Source organism: Hypanus sabinus, chromosome 26 (assembly GCF_030144855.1).
Source record: "Hypanus sabinus isolate sHypSab1 chromosome 26, sHypSab1.hap1, whole genome shotgun sequence".
NCBI lineage: Eukaryota > Metazoa > Chordata > Chondrichthyes > Myliobatiformes > Dasyatidae > Hypanus > Hypanus sabinus.
The window spans coordinates 30,214,789-30,241,502 of NC_082731.1; the positions used below are offsets into that span (position 1 = coordinate 30,214,789).

The 26,714-nt window shown below is 50.1% G+C and overlaps 1 protein-coding gene across 1 annotated transcript in view; it reads left to right on the forward strand.

Annotated features, from left to right (window-relative positions):
* dcaf11 (ddb1 and cul4 associated factor 11) overlaps positions 1 to 17,619 on the forward strand; it is a 20,186-nt gene extending 2,567 nt beyond the window's left edge. The window contains 7 exon segments of the mRNA XM_059951291.1: positions 3,848 to 3,938; positions 4,419 to 4,476; positions 4,612 to 4,797; positions 7,680 to 7,833; positions 8,627 to 8,779; positions 9,061 to 9,167; positions 17,045 to 17,619. Of these exon segments, the coding sequence (XP_059807274.1) occupies positions 3,848 to 3,938; positions 4,419 to 4,476; positions 4,612 to 4,797; positions 7,680 to 7,833; positions 8,627 to 8,779; positions 9,061 to 9,167; positions 17,045 to 17,167 (872 nt within the window). The 3' untranslated portion in view covers positions 17,168 to 17,619.
* The last annotated feature ends 9,095 nt before the right edge of the window (positions 17,620 to 26,714 follow it).

Genomic DNA, 26,714 nt, shown 5'->3' on the forward strand with positions numbered 1-26,714 from the left:
GGGATGGACGAGGACAGTGACGGGATTCCCTCGGGTGAGGGGGGGACGAGGACAGTGACGGGATTCCCTCGGGTGAGGGGGAGGGACGAGGACCGTGACGGGATTCCCTCGGGTGAGGGGGAGGGACGAGGACTGTGACGGGATTCCCTCGGGTGAGGGGGAGGGACGAGGACTGTGACGGGATTCCCTCGGGTGAGGGGGAGGGACGAGGACAGTGACGGGTTTCCCTCGGGTGAGGGAGGGACGAGGACAGTGACGGGATTCCCTCGGGTGAGGGGGAGGGACGAGGACAGTGACGGGATTCCCTCCGGTGAGGGGGGACGAGGACAGTGACGGGATTCCCTCGGGTGAGGGAGGGACGAGGACAGTGACGGGATTCCCTCGGGTGAGGGGGATGGACGAGGACAGTGATGGGATTCCCTCGGGTGAGGGGGAGGGACGAGGACAGTGACGGGACTCCCTCGGGTGAGGGGGAGGGACGAGGACAGTGACGGGATTCCCTCGAGTGAGGGGGAGGGACGAGGACAGTGACGGGATTCCCTCGGGTGAGGGGGAGGGACGAGGACAGTGACGGGTTTCCCTCCGGTGAGGGGGGACGAGGACAGTGACGGGTTTCCCTCGGGTGAGGGGGGGACGAGGACAGTGACGGGATGCCCTCCGGTGAGGGGGGACGAGGACAGTGACGGGATTCCCTCGGGTGAGGGAGGGACGAGGACAGTGACGGGATTCCCTCGGGTGAGGGGGAGGGACGAGGACAATGACGGGATTCCCTCCGGTGAGGGGAATGGACGAGGACAGTGACGGTATTCCTTCGGGTGAGGGGGGGACGAGGACAGTGACGGTATTCCCTCGGGTGAGTGGGAGGGACGAGGACAGTGACGGGATTCCCTCCGGTGAGGGGGGACGAGGACAGTGACGGGATTCCCTCGGGTGAGGGAGGGACGAGGACAGTGACGGGATTCCCTCGGGTGAGTGGGAGGGACGAGGACAGTGACGGGATTCCCTCGGGTGGGGGAGGGACGAGGACAGTGACGGGATTCCCTCGGGTGAGTGGGGGACGAGGACAGTGATGGGATTCCCTCGGGTGAGTGGGAGGGACGAGGACTGTGACGGGATTCCCTCGAGTGAGGGGGAGGGACGAGGACAGTGACGGGATTCCCTCGGGTGAGGGGGAGGGACGAGGACAGTGACGGGATTCCCTCGGGTGAGGGGGAGGGACGAGGACAGTGACGGGATTCTCTCCGGTGAGGGGGAGGGACGAGGACAGTGACGGGTTTCCCTCGGGTGAGGGGGGGACGAGGACAGTGACGGGATTCCCTCCGGTGAGGGGGATGGACGAGGACAGTGACGGGATTCCCTCGGGTGAGGGGGGACGAGGACAGTGACGGGATTCCCTCGGGTGAGTGGGAGGGACGAGGACAGTGACGGGATTCCCTCCGGTGAGGGGGGACGAGGACAGTGACGGGATTCCCTCGGGTGAGGGAGGGACGAGGACAGTGACGGGATTCCCTCGGGTGAGGGAGGGACGAGGACAGTGACGGGTTTCCCTCGGGTGAGTGGGAGGGACGAGGACAGTGACGGGATTCCCTCGGGTGAGGGGGAGGGACAAGGGCAGTGACGCGTTTCCCTCGGGTGAGGGGGAGGGACGAGGACAATGACAGGATTCCCTCCGGTGAGGGGGATGGACGAGGACAGTGACGGGATTCCCTCGGGTGAGGGGGGGACGAGGACAGTGACGGGATTCCCTCGGGTGAGTGGGAGGGACGAGGACAGTGACGGGATTCCCTCCGGTGAGGGGGGACGAGGACAGTGACGGGATTCCCTCGGGTGATGGAGGGACGAGGACAGTGACGGGATTCCCTCCGGTGAGGTGGTTGGACGAGGACAGTGACGGGATTCCCTCGGGTGAGGGGGAGGGACGAGGACAATGACAGGATTCCCTCCGGTGAGGGGGATGGACGAGGACAGTGACGGGATTCCCTCGGGTGAGGGGGGGACGAGGACAGTGACGGGATTCCCTCGGGTGAGTGGGAGGGACGAGGACAGTGACGGGATTCCCTCCGGTGAGGGGGGACGAGGACAGTGACGGGATTCCCTCGGGTGATGGAGGGACGAGGACAGTGACGGGATTCCCTCCGGTGAGGTGGTTGGACGAGGACAGTGACGGGATTCCCTCGGGTGAGGGGGAGGGACGAGGACAGTGACGGGATTCCCTCAGGTGAGGTGGATTGACGAGGACAGTGACAGGATCCGCTCGGGTGAGGGGGAGGGACGAGGACAGTGACGGGTTTCCCTCGTGTGGGGGAGGGACGAGGACAGTGACGGGATTCCCTCGGGTGAGGGGGGGACGAGGACAGTGACGGGATTCCCTCGGGTGAGTGGGAGGGACGAGGACAGTGACGGGATTCCCTCCGGTGAGGGGGGACGAGGACAATGACAGGATTCCCTCTGGTGAGGGGGGGAAGGCACAGCGGTCCAGCAGGTCCTTCCAAAGACTGGCCACCTTCCTCAGGGTGAGCCCCTGTACCTGAAACTCCAACTGCCCCCTCCCAGCAGAGTTGCTGCCTGCCCCGTCGGATATTCCCCCACCCCCGGTGGTATCCTGCTGGAGGAGGATTGCCATGGAGCAGGTTTATTCTCTGTGTCATGTGCCTCTGAAATCAGTTGTGTTGGGGCAGCATGGAGTGAAAAATTTCAGTTGCGGTGAGCGATAAATGATTAATCAGGCAAGTAAGTAAATATTGCAAAAGGGCAACGGTGAGCTTGTGTCAGAGATCTGACCTGAGTGTGTACCCTCCTCAGTGGTAGGAACGAGTAGAGGGCATGTCCTGGGTCCTCCTTGAGGCACCATCTCTTGTGGATCCCCTCGATGGTGGGAGGGTTGAGGCTGTGAGTGTCTCCAGCCCTCCGCAGCCTGCTGTGATCCTCTGCCTTGGAGCCTCCACACCAGACAGTAACGCAACCAGTCTGGGCTCTGTCCACTGTACCCCTGCTGAAACTTACTCAAACTCAGAGACGTCCCAGTGGTGTCGGGACATTCCCGCCAGCAAGGGAGGCTCGAACAGGGAAATGCATCGACAAGGCACATGACCAGGGATTTAACGCCGAGGGGAGAGAGAATTTCTCGTGGCGGTGTCCTCTGCCCCCTCCCGAGTGTGGGGAGTTGGAGACGTCGGTGGGGGGGGGAGGGAGGGTGACGGACAAATGATTGGTGAGGGGAGGAACTGAGGGATCTGGAGATTCGGGGCAGGTGTAGATCTGCTGTGGTCACGCTGAGCAGTGGGGTAGGCTTGGGAAAGGGGCTGAATGGCCTGTTGCTGCCTGCCAACTGTCTGAAGGTGGGGAGAGCCAACAGGGATTTGATGTCCAGGCTGTCCTCTGGGTGGACCGGGACAGAGGTCAGAGTGGAACTGGCCAAATAGCCTCAGCATGTGAGGGAGGGAGGGGGGGTGAGAGGGAAAGTGGGAGTTTCAGAGGGGTGGGCACACACAGGGTAGCGAGCAGAAGCAGATGATGTCTTCTCTCGATACAGGTCTTCGTGCCTGGGGAAGGGGCAGGACAGAGAGCGGGAGGGAAGATGGTGGGAAAGGGGGGGGGAGCAAGGGTGGGGAAGGAGGGAGAGAGAGATGTAGGGAGGGGGTGGGATTGGGAGAGGGAGATGGGGAGAGAATGAGAGGAAGATGAGGGGGATGGAGGTGATGGAAGAGTTGGGGAAGATTGAGTGGGGAGCCTCCCTGGTCAATGGCAAACTGGGTTATGTGGGCCAGCAGGGAGAGATGGGCGAAGGGTCTTCGCCCTCTCCCACCAGGAGCCCGACTGTGGTGCCGCCCCATTGACTGACCCTTCCCTCCCTCTCCCTCCCCCTTCAGCCCGGACGAGCGGAGGTTCTGCGTGTTCTCGCTGACAGTGTCCTCAGACGGACGAGAGGTGCTGGGCGGGTAAGTGGCAGCGGGGAGGGGGTGCGAGGCGCGCGGCGAGGGAGGGGCTGAGGGGGATGGGTAGAGATTAAGGGGTGTGGGCGGAGACGGGGAGAAGGTTCTGTGAGGGGAGTGGTGCCAGTGGTTCCCGGAGTCAGGAATTGAGGGGCTGGGCCACAGAATCCACACCGGTGATGGGAGGGGGCACTATTCAGCGAACCCCTCCTGCAAGGATCATGAGGGTTGGCTGCCAACTGCACCATCCTTCATTGGGAGTGAGCGTCTCTACAGGGGTGGGGGTTGTAAAGGGCGGCCCGCTCCACACTGACAGCACTGTCATCGCCCTCTGCACACGGGGAGGGAGGGCCCGAGTGAGGGGGGAGGGAGCCCACGAGGACCTTCGCAGTTCCCTGGATCGACCCATTGCCCTGAGCTGTCCCCTCAATCACCCCCTTCCCTCTCATGCCCCCCCACTCACCTCTCTTTCTCACCCCCTCCCAGAGCGAATGATGGCTGCCTGTACGTGTACGACCTGGAGCACAACAAACGGACATTGAAGGTACCATCCTCGACGTCCCTTCTCCAGTAATTACCCCCACTGTCTCCCCTACCCACTCTCCCCTCCCCTGCGCCTCACACCGTCTCCTTGACGCCAGCCTCTCTGTCTCTATCCACCTGACCCCACCCGGCGCAGATCGACTCCCACGAGGATGACGTGAATGCAGTCTCCTTCGCGGACCTGGGCTCCCAGATCCTGTTCTCGGGGGGCGACGACGCCCTGTGCAAGGTGTGGGACCGGCGGACCCTGCGGGAGGACTGCCCCCAGCCCGTGGGGGTGCTGGCGGGCCACCGCGACGGGATCACCTTCATCGACAGCAAGGTGCGCCAACGGGCAGCGGTCGGGGACAGCCGTGGTCGCGCAGCGCGGAAACGGGGCTCTTCGGTCCCGGCTGACCACTCTGCCCAGTAAGCTCACTCACCCCCCACCACCCCCGGCCTCGTTTGGCCCACAGCCCTCTAAACCTCTGCTGTCTGTCCTCTTAACTAAATGAGCTTTAAATGTCGTTGACATGCTTGCCTCAGCCACTATTTCTGGCAGCTCATCCCAAATATGCACCACCCTCCGTGTGACGAATCTGCCTCTGACATCCTTTTTTTTAAACCTCCCCCTCTTGTTTTTCAACATCTCTTCCTGAGGGAAAAGCCCCTCCCGCCCCTCAGTCAGGTCACCCCCCCCCACCCCTCAGTCAGGTCACCCTCCCACCCCTCAGTCAGGTCACCCTCCCGCCCCTCAGTCAGGACACCCCCCCACCCCTCAGTCAGGTCACCCCCCCCACCCCTCAGTCAGGTCACCCTCCCACCCCTCAGTCAGGACACCCCCCCACCCCTCAGTCAGGACACCCTCCCGCCCCAAGTCAGGTCCCCCCCCCCCCCGCTCCTCAGTCAGGTCACCCCCCCGCCCCTCGGTCAGGTCACCCCCCCACCCCTCAGTCAGGACACCCCCCCACCCCTCAGTCAGGACACCCTCCCGCCCCAAGTCAGGTCCCCCCCCCCCGCTCCTCAGTCAGGTCACCCCCCCGCCCCTCGGTCAGGTCACCCCCCCACCCCTCAGTCAGGACACCCCCCCACCCCTCAGTCAGGACACCCTCCCGCCCCAAGTCAGGACACCCTCCCGCCCCAAGTCAGGTCACCCCCCCACCCCTCAGTCAGGACACCCTCCCGCCCCGTCAGGTCACCCCCCCCCACCCCTCAGTCAGGTCACCCCCCCACCCCTCAGTCAGGACACCCCCCCACCCCTCAGTCAGGACACCCTCCCTACCCCTCAGTCAGGTCACCCTCCCTACCCCTCAGTCAGGTCACCCTCACACCCCTCAGTCAGGTCACCCTCACACCCCTCAGTCAGGTCACCCTCCCACCCCTCAGTCAGGACACCCCCCCCCCCGCTCCTCAGTCAGGTCACCCCCCCGCCCCAAGTCAAGTCACCCCCCCGCCCCTCGGTCAGGTCACCCCCCCACCCCTCAGTCAGGACACCCTCCCGCCCCAAGTCAGGTCACCCCCCCGCCCCAAGTCAGGTCACCCCACCGCCCCTCAGTCAGGTCACCCCCCCGCCCCTCAGACAGGTCACCCTCCCTACCCCTCAGTCAGGTCACCCCCCCACCCCTCAGTCAGGTCACCCTCCCGCCCCAAGTCAGGTCACCCTCCCGCCCCAAGTCAGGTCACCCCCCCACCCCTCAGTCAGGTCACCCCCCCCCCCGCCCCTCAGTCAGGACACCCCCCCACCCCTCAGTCAGGACACCCTCCCGCCCCGTCAGGTCACCCTCCCTACCCCTCAGTCAGGTCACCCCCCCGCCCCTCAGTCAGGTCACCCCCCCGCTCCTCAGTCAGGTCACTCCCCCACCCCTCAGTCAGGACACCCTCCCGCCCCGTCAGGTCACCCTCCCTACCCCTCAGTCAGGTCACCCCCCCGCCCCTCAGTCAGGTCACCCCCCCGCCCCTCAGTCAGGTCACCCCCCCCCCCGCTCCTCAGTCAGGTCACTCCCCCACCCCTCAGTCAGGACACCCTCCCGCCCCGTCAGGTCACCCTCCCTACCCCTCAGTCAGGTCACCCCCCCGCCCCTCAGTCAGGTCACCCCCCCGCCCCTCAGTCAGGTCACCCCCCCCCCGCTCCTCAGTCAGGTCACTCCCCCACCCCTCAGTCAGGTCACCCCTTAATCACCAACGTTCCAGGCAATGAAGTCCGATCCTACACGATCTTCGAGCTCAGGCCCTCAAGTCCAGGCAACGTTTTGAGAAAGCTATTAATAACAGCTAATCCCTTCTGCCAGTGCATGATCACGTCCCTCCATTCCCTGCTCATTCATGTCTCTGTCTAACATATCTGCCTCCCCCACCAGCCCTACAGCACATTCTAGGCCCCGCCACCCACTCGCTCTGTGCTAAACCTGCCCTCTGGTTTCCACCCTGGGGGAAAAGATTCCGGCTGTCCACCTGTGCCTCTCAATAATCATAAAAACCTCTCTGCACAGAGCCCAAGTTTGTCCGACGTGTCCTTGTGGCTGCTGCCCGCCGATCCAGGCAGCAATCCTGTCCCCACCCTCTCCAAAGCCCCCACACCCTGTCATGGGGAACCAGAGCTGCCCGCAATGCTGCAGATGCAGCCGAGTTAGAGTTTTATCAAACTTATCGCTCTGTGCAGCCACGGTCAAGAACTGTAGATTTGCAGCCCAAGATCCCTCTGTACATCAGTACTGTTACGTGTCCCTTTACGTTCGATCTTCCAAAGTTCAACTTGCCTGGATTAAACTGTGTCTACCGCTTCTCAGCGGTGTCTGGAACTAATCCTTATCCCACTGTATCCTGTAGACACCTCACACACCATCACCGATCTTTGTCTCATCTGCAAGCTTGTCCACCCATCTCTGAACCCACAAATTCACCCAGGACATCCATATACATAACAAAGAACTGTCTTCCTTTCCCCTCCTCTTCCCTAGGTCAGAGCACTGTGGGAGAGGCACATGAGGAGGGAGGAGATGAGGGGAAGGGCGGGTTGGGCAGAGATGCAGGAGGGAGTGCCGTGGGAGATACAGAGGGGAGAGGGAGGAAGAGAAGGTCGGAGAGGAGGGAGAGGGATCTCGAGGCAGGATGGGAAGGGTGGAGGGGGCTGTGAGGAGAACTGGAAGGAAGAAGGGACAGAGAGGAGTGTGGGAAGGGGTGGGAGGAGGGAGCTCTGTGCGTTGACCCCTTCCCTTCCATTGGCAGGGGGATGCCCGCTTCCTCGTCTCCAACTCCAAGGACCAGACCATCAAGCTGTGGGACGTCCGCCGGTTCTCCCCGAAAGAGGGCCTCGACGCCTCGCGGCAGGCCGTCACCCAACAAAACTGGGACTACCGATGGCAGCAGGTGCCCAAGAGAGGTGAGGTGGGGCTGGGGTTGGCAGGAGGGTAGAGGGCAGAGCTACTCTGCACCCCCAACTCCCAACAGCAGGGGAAACGTCTATCTGACCCCTGCATTGGGAAAATCCCACATCAACGTCACAGTGCAGTGACACCCTCCGGCCACCAGGGACGCTGCTGTCAGATGGCAGCCTGTGGCCTAGCCCAGGGACCTTACCCCGTCCTCACCTGGCGGGTGGGGAGAACGATCCCAAAGCACTATCCCCTCCCTAAAACAGCCTGGTGCCGGAGTCTCACAAGGCAAGCTGGGGCCTGAGTTACCCAGTTCCAGGGGTAGGGAGGGGTAGGCAGTGAGGGAGAGAGGAATGTGGGAGAAGAGGGAATGAAAGGGACAGGGAGAGGGAGCATATGAGAGAGGAGAGGGTGAAGGGGAGGGGCAGGGGTATTTATGGGAGGGGTTTGGCAAGGGAAAAGGGGGTAGAGGTGGTTGGTTTGTAGAGTGGGGATGGGAGGGAAGGGAGGGGAAGAGGGGAGAAGGGAAGATAGGGAGGGTAGGAGGATGAGATGGAAGGGCAGGTGGCAGTAGAGAGGAGTGGGAGTGAGTGAAAGTGGTAAAGGTAGGAGCTGAGAGGAAAGGTGGAGAAAAGATAAGGTGGGAAACAGAGAGCGCGGGGATGGGGAGGGAAAGAATGGGTGTGCGTAGGGAAGAGTATGGGGAGAGGGGGAGGGAGATCTCTCCTCACAGTGGATTGGGGGTCTGGTTCGTGGTCTGACAGGGGTTTCATTCGCCCCCCCCCCCCCCTCCCTCCACAGCCTTCAAGAGGCACCGCCTGCCTGGAGACACCTCGCTGATGACGTACAGGGGCCACGGTGTCTTACACACCCTGATCCGCTGTCGCTTCTCACCCGCCTTCACCACCGGCCAGCGGTTCATCTACAGCGGCTGTTCCACCGGCAATGTTGTCAGTGAGTGTCAACCCCCACCCCACCCGGCACTCTCCACCGTTGGAGGGAGGGAGGGAGGGACCTTGGCGTGTTCGCCTCCCAGAGCGAGCTGGGACGGGGGGGTACCCCTGCCTGAGATGTTGTGGGGACGGGTACCGGGTTGTACCCGGGGGCTATCGTTGACTGGAGATCAAGGGCTCCCCTTTCTCCTGAGGGGTCCCAGGCTGGGTTGGGGGAGTGGGTGTGTGCATGATCCGGGATGGCTCCCCAGCCTGGCTGCCCCTCTCTCTTTCTCCCACCAGTTTACGACGTCCTAACGGGAAAGATCGTGAGCAAACTGTCGGAACACCGGGCCTGTGTCCGTGACGTCAGCTGGCACCCGTTCGAGGAGAGGATCATCAGCACCTCGGTGAGGGGGTGGGGAAGGAGGGAGTGTGGGGGTGCGGGTGACGGAGAGGCAGAACAATCCAGCATTGCGACAGGTCCTTTGGCAGACATCACCCACCCCAAAAACGCTGCCGATTTAAATTCGGTCCCTTCTACCTGCACAGCCCCTCCATGTTTGGAATATTCTCCAGTTACACCTGTCCCTCCGTGTCTGTGTGCCTAAAAGCCTCTAACATAACAGCTTCCCCTACCACCCCAGGCAGCACATTCCAGGCACCCAGCATTCCTGTGTAAAAGGAAAGCTCGCCTGCACATCTCCTTTGGGTTTACCCCCTTTCACCTGAAATACATGTCCTCTGGTGTTGAATGTTCACAAAGTAACGCTGGAGGAACTCAGCAGGTCAGGCAGCATCTGCGTACAAGAGTGCAGTCAACGTGTGGGCTGAGACCCTTCTTCAGGACTGGAAAGGAAGAGGGGGAGATGGGGGTAGGGAAAGAGGACAGGTGGAACCAGATGGGTGGAAAAGTCTGTCCTGAGCGTTATAGGCTCATCAGGCCGGTGCTTATGCCGGTTTCCGTGGCGTGAAGCCACTGAGAGTACGAGACTCCCTCCCCCCTAATAGGACACTGGTCTATCGCGAGGTTAACCCCCAGCATTTTGCCAATACCCATTTTCAGCTGGGTGGGCTGGAGCAGTATGTGGTTAAGTGCCTCGCTCAAGGACACAACACGGCCTCGGCTGGGGCTGGAACTCACGACCTTCAGATCGCTAGTCCAACGTCTTAACCACTTGGCCGCCCACCACACAGAAAAGGTAAAGGACTGGAGAAAGGGAAGGAGGAAAGGACCCGGGGAGGTGATAGCAGGTGAGAAGAGGCAAGAAGCCAAAGAAGAGAGTAGAAGGAGGAGAGAGAATTCCTTTTCACAGAAGGAGAAATGGATATCATGCCATCAGGTTGGAGGCTACCCAGATGGAATATAAGGTGTTGCTGCCCTACCCTGAGGGTGGCCTCATCTTGGCACAAGAGGAGACCATGGAGTGGCATGTCCGAATTAAAACATTGGGCTGCCGGGAAGTTCCGCTTTTAACAGACGGAGAGGAGATGCTCGAAGCACTGGTCCTCCAATTTACTCCGGGCCTCGCTAATGTAGAGGGGGCCACGCCAGGAGCACCGGGCACAATGGACGACCCCAGCAGATTTGCAGCTGAAGTTTTGCCTCCAAATGGCCTCACCTGGAAGAAATGTCCAGGGCCCTGAATGGAGGTGAGTGGGCAGGTGTATCACCTCTGCCACTTGCAGGGGTAAGTGCCGGGAGGGATGAATGGAAGGCAGAGTGGGGGTAGGTAACGTATGTTTGGGATAGGATCCCTTTGGAGACGGTGGAAGCTGCGGAGGATGATGTGTTGGATGTGGAAGCTCGTGGGGTGGTAGGTAATGACAAAAGGAACTCTCACTGTTAGGTGGCAGGAAGATGGGGTGAGTGTAGATGTTTGGGAAATGGAGGAGAGGTCAGTGAGGGAAGCATCAATGGTGGAGAAAGGGAGACCCCATACTTTGAAGAAGCAGAACATCTGGTATCCTGAAAAGGAAAACAGGGATGAAGGAACTGAGAAATGGAAATTTTTCCTCTCCAGTCCATCACCCACCTGGCCTCACCTTCTAGCTTGACCTCCTTCCCTCTCCCTACCTTTTTATTCCGACATCTTCCCCCTTCCTCGCCAGTCCTGAAGAAAGGTCTCATTCATGAGAACATCGACTCATTCATTTCCATCAATGCTGCCTGACCTGCTGAGTTCCTCCAGCATTTTGTGCGTGTCGCTCTGGATTTCCAGTGTCAGCAGAATCTCTTGTGTGTAGATATCTCCTGCCTGGCAAAAAAAAGCCTGTCAAAGCCTTTCGTAAACTTATAAACCTCTATCAGGACTCCCTACAACCTCCGGTGCTCCTGAGAAACCATCCCAAGTTTGTTTGACCTCCCCGTATAGCTTGTACCCTCTGACAGCGTCCTGGCGAACCACTCCTACACCCTCCCCAGAGTCTCCACACCCTTCCTGTAATGAGGTGACCAGAACTGTACATAATACTCCAAGTCTGGCCCGACCAAAGTCTTCCAAAGCTGCAACGTAACTTCCCAACTCGTGAACTCAGTGCCTCAGCTAATAAAGGCTCCTTTGCCACCCTACCGCCGGTGCAGACACTTTCAGGCAGCTGTGGACTTGGACCCCAAGGTCCCTCTGTGCATCAACATGGTTAAGGGTCCTGCCGTTAGCTCTGTGATGTCCCTTTAAATATAGAAAGCCTACAGCAAAATACAGGCCCTTCGGCCCACAGACCTGTGCCAAACATGTCCCTACCTTAGAAATTACCTAGGGTTACCCATAGCCCTCTATTTTTCTGAGCTCCATGTACCTGTCCAATAGTCTCTTAAAAGACCCTGTCATATCCGCCTCCACCACTGTAGCTGGCAGCCCAATCAACACACTCACCACTCTCTGAGTAAAAAAAACTCACCCCTGATATCTCCTCTGTACCTTCTTCCCAGCACCTTAAAACTATTCCCTCTTGTGTTAGCCATTTCAGCCCTGGGAAAAAGCCTCTGACTATCCACACGACCAACAGCTCTCATCATCTTCTGCACCTCTATCAGGTCACCTCTCATTCTCCGTTGCTCCAAGGAAAAAAGGCAGAGTGGCTGAGTTCAGTCAAACTGTTCCCATAAGACATGCTTCCCAGTCCAGGCAACATCCCTGTAAATCTCCTCTGCACCCTTTCTATGGCTTCCACATCCTTCCTATGGTGTGGTGACCAGAACTGAGCACAGTACTCCAAGTGGGGTCTGACCAGGGTCTTATATATATTATATATATATATTGCAATATTACCTCTCGGTTCCTAAACTCAATCCCACGATTGATGAAGGCCAATGCACCATATGATTTCTTAACCACAGAGTCAACCTTTGCAGCTGCTTTGAGGGTCCTATGGACTCGGACCCCAAGATCCCTCTGATCCTCCACACTGCCAAGAGTCTTACCATTAATACTATATTCTGCCATTATATTTGGCCTACCAAAATGAACCACCTCACACTTATCTGGGTTGAACTCCATCTGCCAATTCTCAGCCCAGTTTTGCATCCTATCAATGTCCTGCTGTAACCTCTGACAGCCTCCACACTATCCACAACACCTCCAACCTTTGTGTCATCAGCAAATTTACTAACCCACCCCTCAACTTCTTCATCCAGTTCATTTATAAAAATCATGATGAGTAGGAGTCCCAGAACAGATCCCTGAGGCACATCACTGGTCACCGGCCTCCATGTAGAATATGACTCGTCTACAACCACTCTTTGCCTTCTGTGGGCAAGCCAGTTCTGGATCCACAAAGCAATGTCCCTTTGATTCCATGCCTCCTTACTTTCTCAATAAGCCTTGCAGGGGGTACCTTATCAAATGCCTTGCTGAAATCCATATACACTACATCTACTGCTCTTCCTTCATCAATGTGTTTAGTCACATCCTCAGAAAATTCAATCAGACTCATAAGGCATAACCTGCCTTTGAAAAAATCATGCTGACTATTCCTAATCATATTATACCTCTCCAAATGTTCATAAATCCTGCCTCTCAGGATCTTTACTTAACAACCACTGAGGTAAGACTCACTGGTCTATAATTTCCTGGGCTAGCTCTACTCCCTTTGTTGAATAGAGGAACAACATCCACAACCCTCCAATCCTCCGGAACCTTTCCCGTCCCCATTGATGATGCAAAGATAATCGCCAGAGGCTCGGCAATTTCTTCCCTCGCCTCCCACTGTAGCCTGGGGTATATCTTGTCTGGTCCCTGTGACTTAACCAACTTGATGCTTTCCAAAAGCTCCAGCACATTCTCTTTCTTAATATCTACATGCTCCAGCTATTCAGTCCATTTTAAGTCATCCCTACAATCGCCAAGATCCTTTTCAGTAGTGAATACTGAAGCAAAGTACTCATTAAGTAACTCTGCTGTCTCTTCCAGTTCCATACACACTTTTCAACTGTCAGACTTGATTGTTCCTATTCTCTCACGTCTTATCCTCTTGAATCTCACATACTTGCAGAATGCCTTGGGTTTTCCTTAATCCTGTCCGCCAAGGCCTTCTCATGGCCACTTCTGGCTCTCCTGATTTCTTTGTTAAGCTCCTTCCTGCTAGCCTTATAATGTTCTAGATCTTGAACATTACCTTGTTTTTTGAACCTTTTGTAAGCTCTGCTTTTCTTCTTGACTAGATTTACAACAGCCTTTGTACACCACGGTTCCTGTACCCTACCATCCTTTCCCTGTCTCATTGGAACGTACCTATGCAGAACTCAATGCAAATATCCCCTGAACATTTGCCACATTTCTTCTGTACATTTCCCTGAGAACATCTGTTCCCAATTTATGCTTCCAAGTTCTGACCTGATAGCCCTATATTTTTCCCTTACTCCAATTAAACGCTTTCCTAACTTGTCTGTTCTTATCCCTCTCCATTGCTATGGCATAAAAGATAGAATTGTGATCACTACCTCCAAAATGTTCTCCCACTGAGAGATCTGACACCTGACCAGGTTCATTTTCCAATACCAAATCAAGTACAGCCTCTCCTCTTTTAGGCTTATCTACATACTGTGTCAAGAAACTTTCCTGAACACACCTAACAAACTCCACCCCGTCTAAACCCCTCGCTCTCGGGACATGCCAATTGATATTTGGAATCGACACTTCCAAAGTACGACATTTCACACTTGCCCAGATTATGCTGATCTACATCCCGCATGTAACATGAATATTTTGAAATTCGATCCTTACTCTATCCTAATTCAACAGCGGGATATTTCTGCAAAGGAGGCACTGCACATATATTCAATTTTTGGGGATTGCTTTATTAGAATAACATGAGGGGTGATTGATAAGTTCATGGCCTAAGTCAGAAGGAGATGAGTTATACAGCTCTCGTTACATGCACATGCAGCTCAACTCTTTGAGTGATTATGCAGAAAGTTTGAAGTTAATAATTCATCTCCTACCTTAGACGACAAACTTATCAATCACCCTTGCTGTAGAGGTCCACGATCCGTATGCACCATGACTGCAGGACTAAGTGTGTAAATGTAGGAGGGGACTATGTTGAAAAATAAATGCGCTAGGTTTTTAAAAATAGATTCCTTCTACCTTAAGCCATGAACTTATCAATCAGCCCTCGTATAAAGAATAAAATACAGAAAGAAAATTAATGAATGGAGAATACAAGACAAGGATATCAGGATATAAAGGGCTGGGATTTCAGGTGTAGGAAGCTTGGTTTTCGAGATGTTGAGGTCCTGGTTCAGGAGAAGATGCAGAGCAGGTATAGGCAGGAAAGAACAAAAGAGGTACTAGAGGAATATAAAAAATGCAAGAGAACTTTTAAGAAGGAAATTCTTCCTCTTTTGCCTGTTGAGGGGAGCAGTGAAGGTCCTCCATCTCTGGCCGTGTTCAGGGCTTCCTTCATCATGTCAGAAGCTCCTCCCGGTTTTCACTAGTGTCAGTCATGCAAGTCCCCGGTGGAGACTCAGGAATACCGTCACACTCAGATGCAGGATCTGTCACACTGCTGTTTCCGTAACAATTTGTTCGACCAGTCGGGGTTGTTGGCCCTGAGCCGAGCCCCTGAACCTGGAGGACCAGTGGGCCTCTCCTCTACCCTTTGACCTGGGTGACCCTACCAAAGCCTCTCCGAGTCATAGAGCCTCCAACCCCTACGGGAAGGTTTTGGGCCTCTTGGTGGTAAGAAGGAAATCAAGAGGGCTGAAAGAAGGCATGAGTTTGCTCTAGCAGGCAGGCTGAAGGAGGATTTTAAAAGCAAAAGGGTTGCAAGAGACGAAATTGGTCCGCTGGAAGATCAGAATGGTCACATAAGCATGGAGCTAAAAGAGATGGCGGAGATCTTGAATGGATATTTTGTGACTGTGTCTATCTGGGAGATGAAGACAGTCAATAGAAGTGAGGCAAAACAGCTTTGAGATCGTGAACTCTCTACAGACTACAGAGGAGGAGTCTTTGCTGTCTTGAGGTAAGTTAGAGTGGGGAAATCCCAAGGTATTCCCTTGGACCCTGTAAGAGGCAAGGGGCCCTGGCAGAGATATTTAAAGTGTCCTTGGCCACTCTTGAGGTGCTGGAGGATTGGAGGACAGACAATGTTGTTCCGTTATTTAAGAAACGTGCTAAGGAAATGACCATCCTGTGAGCCAGATATCAGTCGCGAGAAAGTTATTGGAAGGTATTCTAAGCGAATGGATATATCCTGACGAAGGGTATCGGCCCGAAACGTCGACAGCACTTCTCCCTATAGATGCTGCCTGGTCTGCTGTGTTCCACCAGCATTTTGTGTGTGTTGTTGTTTGGATTTCCAGCATCTGCAGATTTCCTCATGTTTGGATATATGAGTTTTTGGATGAACACGGACTGATTAGGGACAGTCTGCATGGCAGATTTTGTCTAACTAATCTTATAGGTTTCTGAGGAAGTCACCAGGAAAGTTGACAAAGGCAAGGCAGATGGAATTTAATAGAGACAAGTGTGAGGTGCTGCATTTTGGAAGGACAAACAAGGGTAGGTCTGCGAAGTGAGTGGTAAAGAAACATAGAAAACCTACAGCACAATACAGGCCCTTCAGCCCATAATGCCGTGCTGAACATGTCCCTACCATAGAAATTACCTAGGGTTACCCATTATTTTTCTAAGCTCCATGTACCTATCCAAGAGTCTCTAAAGAGACTATAAGATGTTTATCCTTCCACTGAGGAGTGTGGTAGAACAGGGATCAGGGAATACAGATACACAATTCAGAGGTAGATAAGGTCATGAAGAAAGCTGTTGGCACATTGGCCTTCTAAATCAACATGTTGAGTACAGGAGATGGGATGTTTTAACGTACAAGATGTTGGTGAGGCCTAATTTGGAGTATTGTGTGCCGTTTTGGTCACATACTTCCAGGAAAAGTGTAAGTAAGATTGAAAGTGTACAAAGAAAATTTACAAGAATGTTGCCAGGATTTGGGGACCTGACTTATAGGGAAAGATTGAATAGGTTAAGACTTTGTACTCCAGTGTGTAGGAAAACAAGAGGAGATTTGATAGAGGTGTAGGAAATTACAAGGGGTAAATGCAAGCAGTTTTTCTTTTTACTGGTGTTGAGTGAGACTAGAACTAGAGGTCATGAGTTAGGGGTGAAAGGTGGAAAGCTTAGGGGAACTTCTTCACTCAAGTGGAGCGAACTGCCAGCAGAAGTGGAGGTGGGTTTGATTTCAGCATTTAAAAGGAGGTTCGATAAGTACATGGGTGGGAGGGGTCCCTGTGCAGACCGATGGGACTAGGCAGATTAATAGTTCAGCAAGGGCGAGAAACAGTAGTGTTCTACAATTCTAGGTAGCAAACAACAGTAAAGAATACTCGTTGACCATTCGCTGAGCTGAATATACAGTGCCTGATATTGGTTGGTCAGTTGTTTTTCCTGTCTCTTGCTCGTCCCATGGTACAGTAACCGGGTGATACGCTACCTACACAATTATTCGCATTTCCTATCTACTGACGACTCTCTACACTGCCCACAACCCCACCCCCATGTGGATTTACCCAGCCACCAGTCTGTCGCAAACAGCAGTGCAGAACACCGATATTTCCTGTACCCTGCGGGCAAGCCAATTCTGGATCCAAATGGCCAGTCCGACATGCATCTAAATCATCTAGGTCAGGGAGGGGAAGGTTGGGGCGAAGGGGTGTGGGGATGAGTGGTGAAGGTGGTTGGGGAGAGAGGAGGGTGGGGAACAGGGGTCAGGGCCTTGCAGTGTGATTCTGTTGCTGACCCACCTCTTTGTCTCTCCCCACCCACAGTGGGACGGAGGGGTGTGTCAGTGGGACTACCAGCTCTCCGAGTACTTCGCCGATGATCTCCCGGATCAGGTGACCTCCCTACACCCCCGCCGCAGGAACCTGGACACTGGCAAGGAAACCTGATCGATACCTGCCCCCACAGCCCCACCCCGACCCAGAGACTGGGGGTGGGGTTGTGGAAAGAAGAATCCTGGCTCTCCCGACTCATGGCCCAGCGGGAGTGAGCACACCCGTCCCCTCCCCGCCGGGCCCAGCTGCAGATCCAGGGAAGAGTTTCCACCCAGACCCACCCAACCCCCCCAGCTCTCTTGTGAGGTGGTGAATCTTTCCTGTGTCTCTGATTCCCAGGGATCGACTGCTGGTGGAGGGGGTTGGAGATAATGCCCCCTCCCCGTTCCGGACCCCAGTTGCAACGCACACCAGACAGTATTCTGACAGCGTTCCCATCCCGCTCCTTCACCCACCTCTCGTCCCTGCCTCCCTCACCTCTCCAACCCTCCTGGTGAACACCCACCCCCTCCGTGCAGTTCGGCAGCCCCGACTCAGGGCGATGTATTAAAGTTTTATACCTCTCAGCATGTCTCGGTGTGTGGCTCTTTCCTACCACCCCGCTCCCCCCGTGCAAAATCCAAAAACCCCTGAGAGACTGTGTGACACACTTCTGAAATAACGAAGCTCCAAAGTTCGATCCTGTATTACCAAACCAGCAAAGATGAACAATCTTGTAGCGATTTTAAAAAAAAAACTTAACGAAACTAAATATGGCGTTGGAATTAACGAAGTAACGAAGTTGAACCAAATTAGCAGTCAACCCATGGTCTATCCCCTCTCAACTAGACTAACCTAACTAACCCCAAGCACGAATATATTGCCATAAGAAATGCACAACAAAATACAATACAGAAAGAAATTAGCCCCTAATTATTAACCCTGTAATAATTACAACTACATACTACTAAAACTAAAATAGGAGACATGAAATCTTCAAGGACAAATATCTTAACATTTATACAAATGTCCTCTTTCATCTTTCAGTCAAGTCGTGTAAGTGTTGGCACGTGGCCTAGTGGATAAGGCATCGGTCTAGTGATCTGAAGGTCACTGGTTCAAGCCTCAGCTGAGGCAGCGTGTGTTGTGTCCTTGAGCAAGGCACTTAACAACATATTGCTCTGCGACGACACCAGTGGGTCCTAGCCTAGTGCCCTTCCCTTGGACAACATCGGTGGCGTGGATAACGTGGCAGTACAACATCTGGTGTGCTGTCTGTCAGGCTTGCAGCAACAGCCGGTCTCCCATACAACCCTGCCCAGGCCTGCGCCCTGGAAAAACCTTCCAAGGTGCAAATCCATGGTAAAGAGCAATCTTTACCACTCTCTCTCAAGTCAAAGTCATGAATGCCCCTTCAAACCTCTGCCTCCTGTAGAAGACAGATCTTGGTTACAGGCCTGTCCAGACGGCTGGTCGTGGTGTTGATGCACACCTACCATGCTTCTGCCTGGAAAGACTTGGAGTTAGTCTTCCGATCCATGATCTTTCCGGGATCCCGGCGTGGTTCCGGAGGAATGGAGAATTGCAAATGTCACTCCACTCTTCAAGAAGGGAGAGAGGCAGAAGAAAAGAGATTATAGGCCGGTTAGTCAGTGGTTGGGAAGATGTTGGAGATTATTGTTCAGGATGTGGTTTGGGGGCACTTGTTAAAATAGGCCATAGTTGGCATGGCTTCCTTGAGGGCAGATCATGCCTGACAAATCTGTTGGAATTCTTTGAAAAAATAACAAGCATGGTAGACAAAGGAGAATTAGAGATTTTCAGAAGGCCTTTGACAAGATGAGGCTGCTTAACAAGGTAAGAGCCCATGGTATTACAGGAAAAACACTAGCATGGATAAAGTGGCTGATTGGCAAGAGTGGGAACAAAGGAAACCTGTTCTGTTTGGCTGCTGGTGACTAGTGTTCCACAGGTGTTGGAATTGCTTCTTTTTACATTATATGTCAATTATTTGGATGATAGGTTACAGATTAGGAGAATGGGCAAAGAAGTGGCAGATGAAATATAATGCCAGGAAGCGCATGGTCATGGACTTTGGTAGAATAAATAAAAGCATTTTCATTTTCTAAATGGAAAGAAAGTTCAAAAATTTGAAGTCCAAAGGATCTTGGGAGTCCCATGCAAGATTCCCTAAAGGTTAATTGCAGGTTGAGTCAGTGGTGATGTGATGTCAGCATTCAGTTTGAGAATATAAAAGCCAGGATGTGACGTTGAGGCTTTACAAAGCCCTGGTGAGGCCTCACTTGGAGTATTGGGAGCAGTTTTGGGCCCCTTATCGAAGAAGCGATGTGCTGACATTGCAGAGGGTTCAAAGGAAGTTCACAAAAATGATTTGGGGATTGAAAGGCTTGTCACGTGAGGAGCGTTTGATGGCTCTGGGCCTCTACTCACTGGAATTCAGAAAAATGAGGGGTGATCTCATTGAAACCTATCGAATGGTGAAAGGCCTCGACAGAGTGGATGTGGTGAAGATGTTTCCTACAGTGTGGAAGTCTCAGACTAGAGGACTCGGCCTCAGAACAGGTGTCTTTTAGAACAGAGATGAGGAGGAATTTCTTTAGTGAATTCTCTGGAATTCATTGTCAATGGAAGCCAAGATATTTCTGCATAAATATGACCTAAAATGTGATCAGATCCTCACATAAATAAAACTAGATAAAAAGAAACCAATTAAACAAAACATTATACTTGATCATTGATTTATTGTGAAAAAATGATCCAGTGCTACATGTACTTGTTGGAAAAAGTATGTGAACCTCTGGGATAATGCCTGGAGTCAGGTATTCCAGTCAATGAGATGAGATTGGAGATGTGGGTTATAGAGGTACCCTGACCTATATATAGAAAGAGTCACACACAGTCAGGTTAGTGACAGAGCCTGCTCTTATCAGGAAAGATCTTTTTAGGTGCACCATGCCTCAGTCAAAGCAACTTCCAGAGGACATTAGAAGAAGAACTGTAGAGATGCCTGCAGCTGGGAAAGGCTGGAAAGCATTTGTAAAGACCCGAGTGTTCTTCAGTCCACAGTAAGAGACATTGTCTAAAAGAAAGAAGGAAATTCAGTACTGTTGCTACTCTCCCTCTGAGTGGGCACCAGGAGCACAACGTGCAATGCTGAAGGAGGTGAACAAGAACCCAGGGGTAACAGCACAAGACCTGCAGGAATCTCTAAATCTTGATAAAGTCTCTGTTCATGTGTCCACTGTAAGAAAAACACCACGGAGGAAACCACTGCAGTTCAAAAAACATTGCTGCACAGCTCAAGTTTGCAAAAGACCTCCTGGATGTTCCTGAAAGCACCAGCTACTCGAAGCAAAGGTTTGCATACTTTTTCTAAAAAAAAATGTGATGTTGGATCATTTTTCTCAATAAATAATTATAACTTTTTGTATTATTTATTTAATTGAAGTCTTTTTATCTAGTTTTAGGACTTGGGTGAAGATCTGATCACATTTATGTAGAACTAGAGAAAATTCCACAGGGTTCACAAACTTTCCAGCACCACTGTATTATCGGTCCAAAACACTGAGTCTTGAAGCTTGTAGAACTTGTCCCTCCACAAGCTCTTCGTACAGCTTGCCATCGTAGCGGCGGTGAGTTCTATACGAGGGATGGAAACTGGCTTCAACAGAGCTGCCCTGGATTTTCCCATGCTGAAAGCTCTGTGCACCAATCCATAACCATATCCACCTGCACCTGTGAAGCATAATTCCCCCAACACTCGGGTTTCAAACATATAACAAGTTTAAAGTCTTCCACTTGGCAGAATTCTTCCAGCCAGCTCGTTCACTCAGGAGCCACTGATGTCGTCCCAGCCAAGCCCATTCTGACAAAGTCCTTGTTGAGCCTTCTTAGCAGATAGTAGCACCAGACTCGATCATAGATGGAACCAACCGTGGAGAGGATCCCCCTTCTGGTGAGCGATGTTAAACTTGAAAGAATCAAACTAAATGCACCGTTGCATACCCAGTACTCGCTCCACTGAAGGAACACCTTGACCCAAATCCAAATCGCCCATGTCCTTCACTCCCTGCTCCTCTGTTGTCCCGGATTGCTTATTCCACCTTGTGACTCGAGAGCCACCCTTAGCAGAAACGTATACTAGGTCATGATAGAGAGACACCGCTCCTTCCACAGAGGACGCTGACACAAGGCAGTCATCAACACTGAAGCAAGAGCTTATCCGCCATCTCGCAGCTGAACTGTCAGCAGATCTGTGCCTTCTGCTGGCTCTTTAAAACATTGATTCATATCTGTATGATCGCCACTGGATCTGCTTATGACTCCAGTCAGCGAGTTAGTGAGATCTGATCTCTGTAAAAGCTGAGCAATATTCTCTGAAAAGTTGCTCCACAGTCAAAAACAACACGAATTTTTTCCCTTTTCTGGGGTGATAAACACCATGATGTGCGATATACCAGATTTTCTCATCACTGCATTCCAGATCCTCCACTGATATTCTTTTGGTAAAATCTTTGGAGATGACATCCTTCGTGAAAGCTGCGGAGTCAGTGTGAAACAACAAATCCTTCTCAAACCTCTTCCTCAGATTTAGAGCACGTTACTCAGCAACCTTCCTGTTATTTGACATGTTAACCTCCTTCTTTCTCAAAGGTAAGCTAATCTGCTAGTGGCCATCCACCAGTTTTGTAGAATTTGTTCTCAGCCCCATCTACTCTCGACAGACCAAGTTGCTCGTCCTGGCTGCATTCGGGGGAAGTCTGCCCTGAACTGCTGCTGCCACAGCTAGTCCAAGTTCAGAACTGGCTTCCTGTCGACGGTCAGCTCTTCCATCACGATGGTCTCTTTCGGTAGTCTATTCACCTCTGTTCCAATTGCATAGGGAACGCTGTAAAGAACTTCAGGCACACTCTTCCCTATTAGCAGCTCAATTTCTAAATCAATCTCTGGCACTTGCAGACGGTTGGGGCGAAACTCACCAAAATGCTCCTGTAGTAAAGCCTTAGCCTTTAGATATTTTTAGGGTCAACATGCTGACAAGTTCTCTAGTGTTCTATTCAAGGAAATAGAGGTCGTCTCTGTAGCGGTTCATCTAGCCTCCAACACCGTTTCCAAAAGCCCTCATGAACACATGATACAGCAATAGATCTGCGTCGATTATTCAAATTTAGGCTAAGATGGAATGTGCTGCTATTGTACCAATAACACTGTTATTTCATTTTGCTTTCTCATTATATCAATAGAACTATTTTGACCTTTATCATTTAAAACAAGTGTATTACCGTGCTGTAAATTAATGTTCCCATGAGCACTCTTTTGGCATAATCTTTCAAGATGGCATCCTCCATGAAAGCAGCGTAGACAGTGTAAAATGGTGATGTTGGATAAGACATGAGTTCAGAGTGCATCATTAGTGCAGGCAGAGAATGAACACCTTGAACTACCTTAGGGGTCTGGTACATAGGGGTCTCCCTCCCTCTCTCCTCTCTCACACTCTCTCTCTCCCCTCCTCCCTCCCCCTCCCTCTCTCCCCCTCTCCCCTCCTTCCCCCTTCCCCTCCCTCTCTCTCGCCATCCTCCTTCTCCACACCTTCCCCCTCCCCCTATGCTGTCAGAGACCTGCAGACTGTTGAACTGAATGTGGACTTTCCGACTTTATACTTGCATTCTGTGTTTCGCTTATTCCTTCTTGTTGCCGCCTGCTCGAGTTGTGTTTCTTACACGTGGAGGGGTTGATGGTGTTTGTGCAATTTGTTTACTTCTTGCACTTGTCGAGAGGGGGGAGGTTTGATGTTTTTCTTTGAACAGGTTCCGAGGTATTTCTATGTTTCGTGGCTGTCTGTGGGGAAGACGAACCTCGGGGTTGTAACCTGCATGCAAACTTTGATAATTATTACACTTTTTCAGTGCTTTTGTTTTTTTCTTTGCCTTTTCAATATACAAGCTCCCACCGTGGGACTGTCGTGCTGTAGCACTTCTAGAACTCCCCACACTTGAAGCCCTGAACGTACTAACTTCAGCCGTATGAGCAGAAATTATTTTCCTCCAACCTCAGCTGTTCCTTCCTACTTTGTTGCTGTTTTCCAGTGCATGTTTGTCCTCCAATAATCATTGATGTGCCAAAAATGTAGCTGAATCAGCATCTATTTTAATGTGTGCAGAGGAGCTAGTAAATACAGAAGATTTCCTTCCTGCAGCAGAACTTGGGAGTGCACATGTTGTTCAGTTTCACATCTGCGACAGGCGTAGTGAAAACATGCCTTGGAATCTGAGAAAGGTTGTCTGATGGTGGAAGAGGCTCGGATGCACAACGTGACTAGAGTGAATATGTGGCTTGAGCGGTGGTGCAGGGGGGAGGGGTTCAGATTCTTGGGGCATTGGAACCGCTTCTGGGGGAGGTGGGACCAGTACCGTCCGGAGGGTCTACACCTGGGCAGGGTCAGGATCAATGTCCGAGGGAGAGTGTTTGCTAGTGCTGTTGGGGAGGCTTTAAACTACTATGGCAGGGGGATGGGAACCCACACATAAAAGAAGAGGGAAGTGATGCAGAGACCAAAGCTAGAGTTAGTGAAGAAAAAAGTAAGAGTAGAGTGTATAAAAGTAAAAAGCAAAAATCACATAGGTCACTAGATTCTAAAAGGACAATGAGTATAAGGGCACTTTATCTACAAACGTTTGTAACTGTCCGTAGTATTAGAAACAAGGTTAGTGAACTTGTGGCACAGATCAGTACCAGGGCATATGATTTAGTGGCCAATACAGAAACCTGGTTGCAGGGTGGAGATGACTGGGAGTTAAATAACCTTATACTGAACTATATCGATCAGAATCACAAAATAAGATTGCTGAGATAGATAAATTTTTATCACAAATAACCCTTCCAAAATTAAATTTGGAAGAACAGAAAGGATTAGACATGCCTTTTACATTAATAGAGCTTGAAGAAGCTTTAGGATCACTTCAGAGTAATAGATCCCCAGGAGAAGATAGTTCTCCTCCTGAATTTTATTAAAAAATTAAAGATTTATTAATTCCTCCTTTTATGGAATTAATATATCGAGTGGAAAGAATACATAAACTCCCACAATCTTTTTAAACAGCGATCATAACTGTATTGCCAAAAAAAAGATAGGGATCCTTTAAAACCAACATCATATAGACCTATTTCTTTGTTGAATACAGATTATAAAATAATAGCAAAAATTTTATCTAATAGAATATCTAAATATTTACCAAAATTAATACATATGGATCACGTTTCATTAAAAACAGACAATCAATGGATAATATAACTCGGTTACTTTGTATAATTCATTTGGCACAAAAAAAGAGAGGAAATGAGTTTGGCAGTTGCTTTGGATGCAGAGAAAGCATTTGATAGATTGGAATGGGATTTTTTATTTAAGGTATTGGAAAAATATGAGTTAGGAAAATCTGCTATAAAATGGATTAAAACCTTAAATACGAATCCTCAAGCTAAAGTAGTTACAAATGGTCAGGTTTCAACACTATTTTGCTTAACGAGGTCAACTAGACAAGGTGCCCATTATCATCTGCTTTATTTGTATTGGCAATAGAACCATTAGCTGAATTAATTAGAACAGTTTCAGACATTGGGGGTTTTAGAGTAAATCAAGAAGAATATAAGATTAATTTATTTGCTGATGATGTTTTGATTTATTTAACAAACCCATTGCAGTCTTTGCAAAGATTATCTTTTAGATTGGAAGAATATGGGAAAGTATCAGGGTATAAATTAATTGGGATAAAAGTGAAATTTTACCCCTTACCAAAGGAAATTATAATCAATGTCAATTAGTAACTCAATTTCGATGGTCAATAAATGGAATAAAATATTTAGGTATTAGAGTTGATAATGATGTAAAAAATTTATGTAAACAAAATTATTTGCCATTATTAAAAAAAATAAAAGAGGATCTTGATAAATGGATGAGATTACCAATAACATTAATAGGAAGAGTTAATACTGTAAAAATGAATATATTTCCTAGATTGCAATATTTATTCCAAACTTTACCAATACAATTACCTCAGAAGTTTTTTCAAGAATTGAATGAATATGTAAGGAAATTTCTTTGGAAAGGAAAGATGTCAAGAATATCATTGGAAAAATTGACATGTAAATTTGATTTAGGAGGGTTACAACTTCCAAATTTTAAGAATTATTATAAAGCAAATCAACTTAGATTTATTGCATCTTTTTTGATGAAAAAAAACCCAGCATGGATTAGAATAGAATTAGATAAGATAGGAGAAAACATCCCAGAAGATTTTATATATAAATGGGAATCCAAACGGATACGGGAAAAAAAAGAATCTCCGATATTAAGACACTTGATTGATTTATGGAATAAGGTAAATATGGACGATGAGATAAAGAAATCTTTATTAGCAAAAAGAACTTTAATTCAAAATAGGCTTATTCCTTTTACAATGGATGATAAACTTTTACATAATTGGTTCCAAAAGGGGATTAAGTATATAGGTGACTGTTTTGAAGGAGTATTGATGTTGTTTGATCAATTAAAAAATAAATATAAAATGTCAAACAATGTTGATGCCAAAACCTAGTGAAATAGAAATATTAATTCAAAAAGGAAAAATTTTAAAATTTACATCCTGTATGTACAACTTGATTCAAAATCAGACAATTAAATCAGGAATTCATAAATCAAGACAAAAATGGGAATCTGATTTGAATATTAAAATTGATGGAAAAAGCTGGTCAAGATTATGTTCTGATAGTATGATAAATACAATAAATGTTCGACTTAGATTAGTACAATATAATTTTTACATCAATTATATATAACACCACAGAAAATAAATAGATTAAATTCAAATATGTCTGACCAATGTTTTTGATGTAATCAAGAAATTGGTACTTTTTTACATTCTACTTGGTCTTGTTTTAAAATTCAATCATTTTGGATAAATCTAAGACTTTTATTGGAACAAATTACTGGAGTACAACTCCCACATAGTCCAATATTATTTTTATTAGGAGACGTTGAAGGGACAATACCGAAACTTAAATTGAATAAGTATCAGAAAAAATTTATAAAAATTGCATTGGCAGTAGCCAAAAAAGTTATCGCAGTTACTTGGAAATCTGATTTATATTTAACTATGGATCATTGGAATAATGAAATACATAGTTGTATTCCACTTGAAAAAATTACATACAATCTAAGAAATGAATATGATATATTTTTGAAAATTTGGCTCCCATACCTATAAAAGATAGGATCAAATACATAGGTCCTTTGAAGATAAAATTATAAAGTAATTGGGGAAAATTAAAAATTAAAATTACTTTGAACTCCATGGAGCATGTGGGGATCCTCCGATATTCAGGCAATCTTTCTCTTCTTTCTTTCTTTCTTTTCTTTCTTTAGACTAGGGTTAAGGGGGGGAGGGTTAATATTATTTTTTCTCTTTCATACTATTTTATCATTACATTTATTCTCTGTAATTTTCTAAAAATTTAATAAATATTTTTTTTTAAAGTAAGGACAGTAAGTGTGGGGAGAGCCAGCCTTGGATAACTAAGGAAATAAAAGATAGTATCAAATTAAAAGCTCATATGTACAAAGTCACAAAGAGTAGTAGGAGATTGGAGGATTGGGAAAACTTTAAAA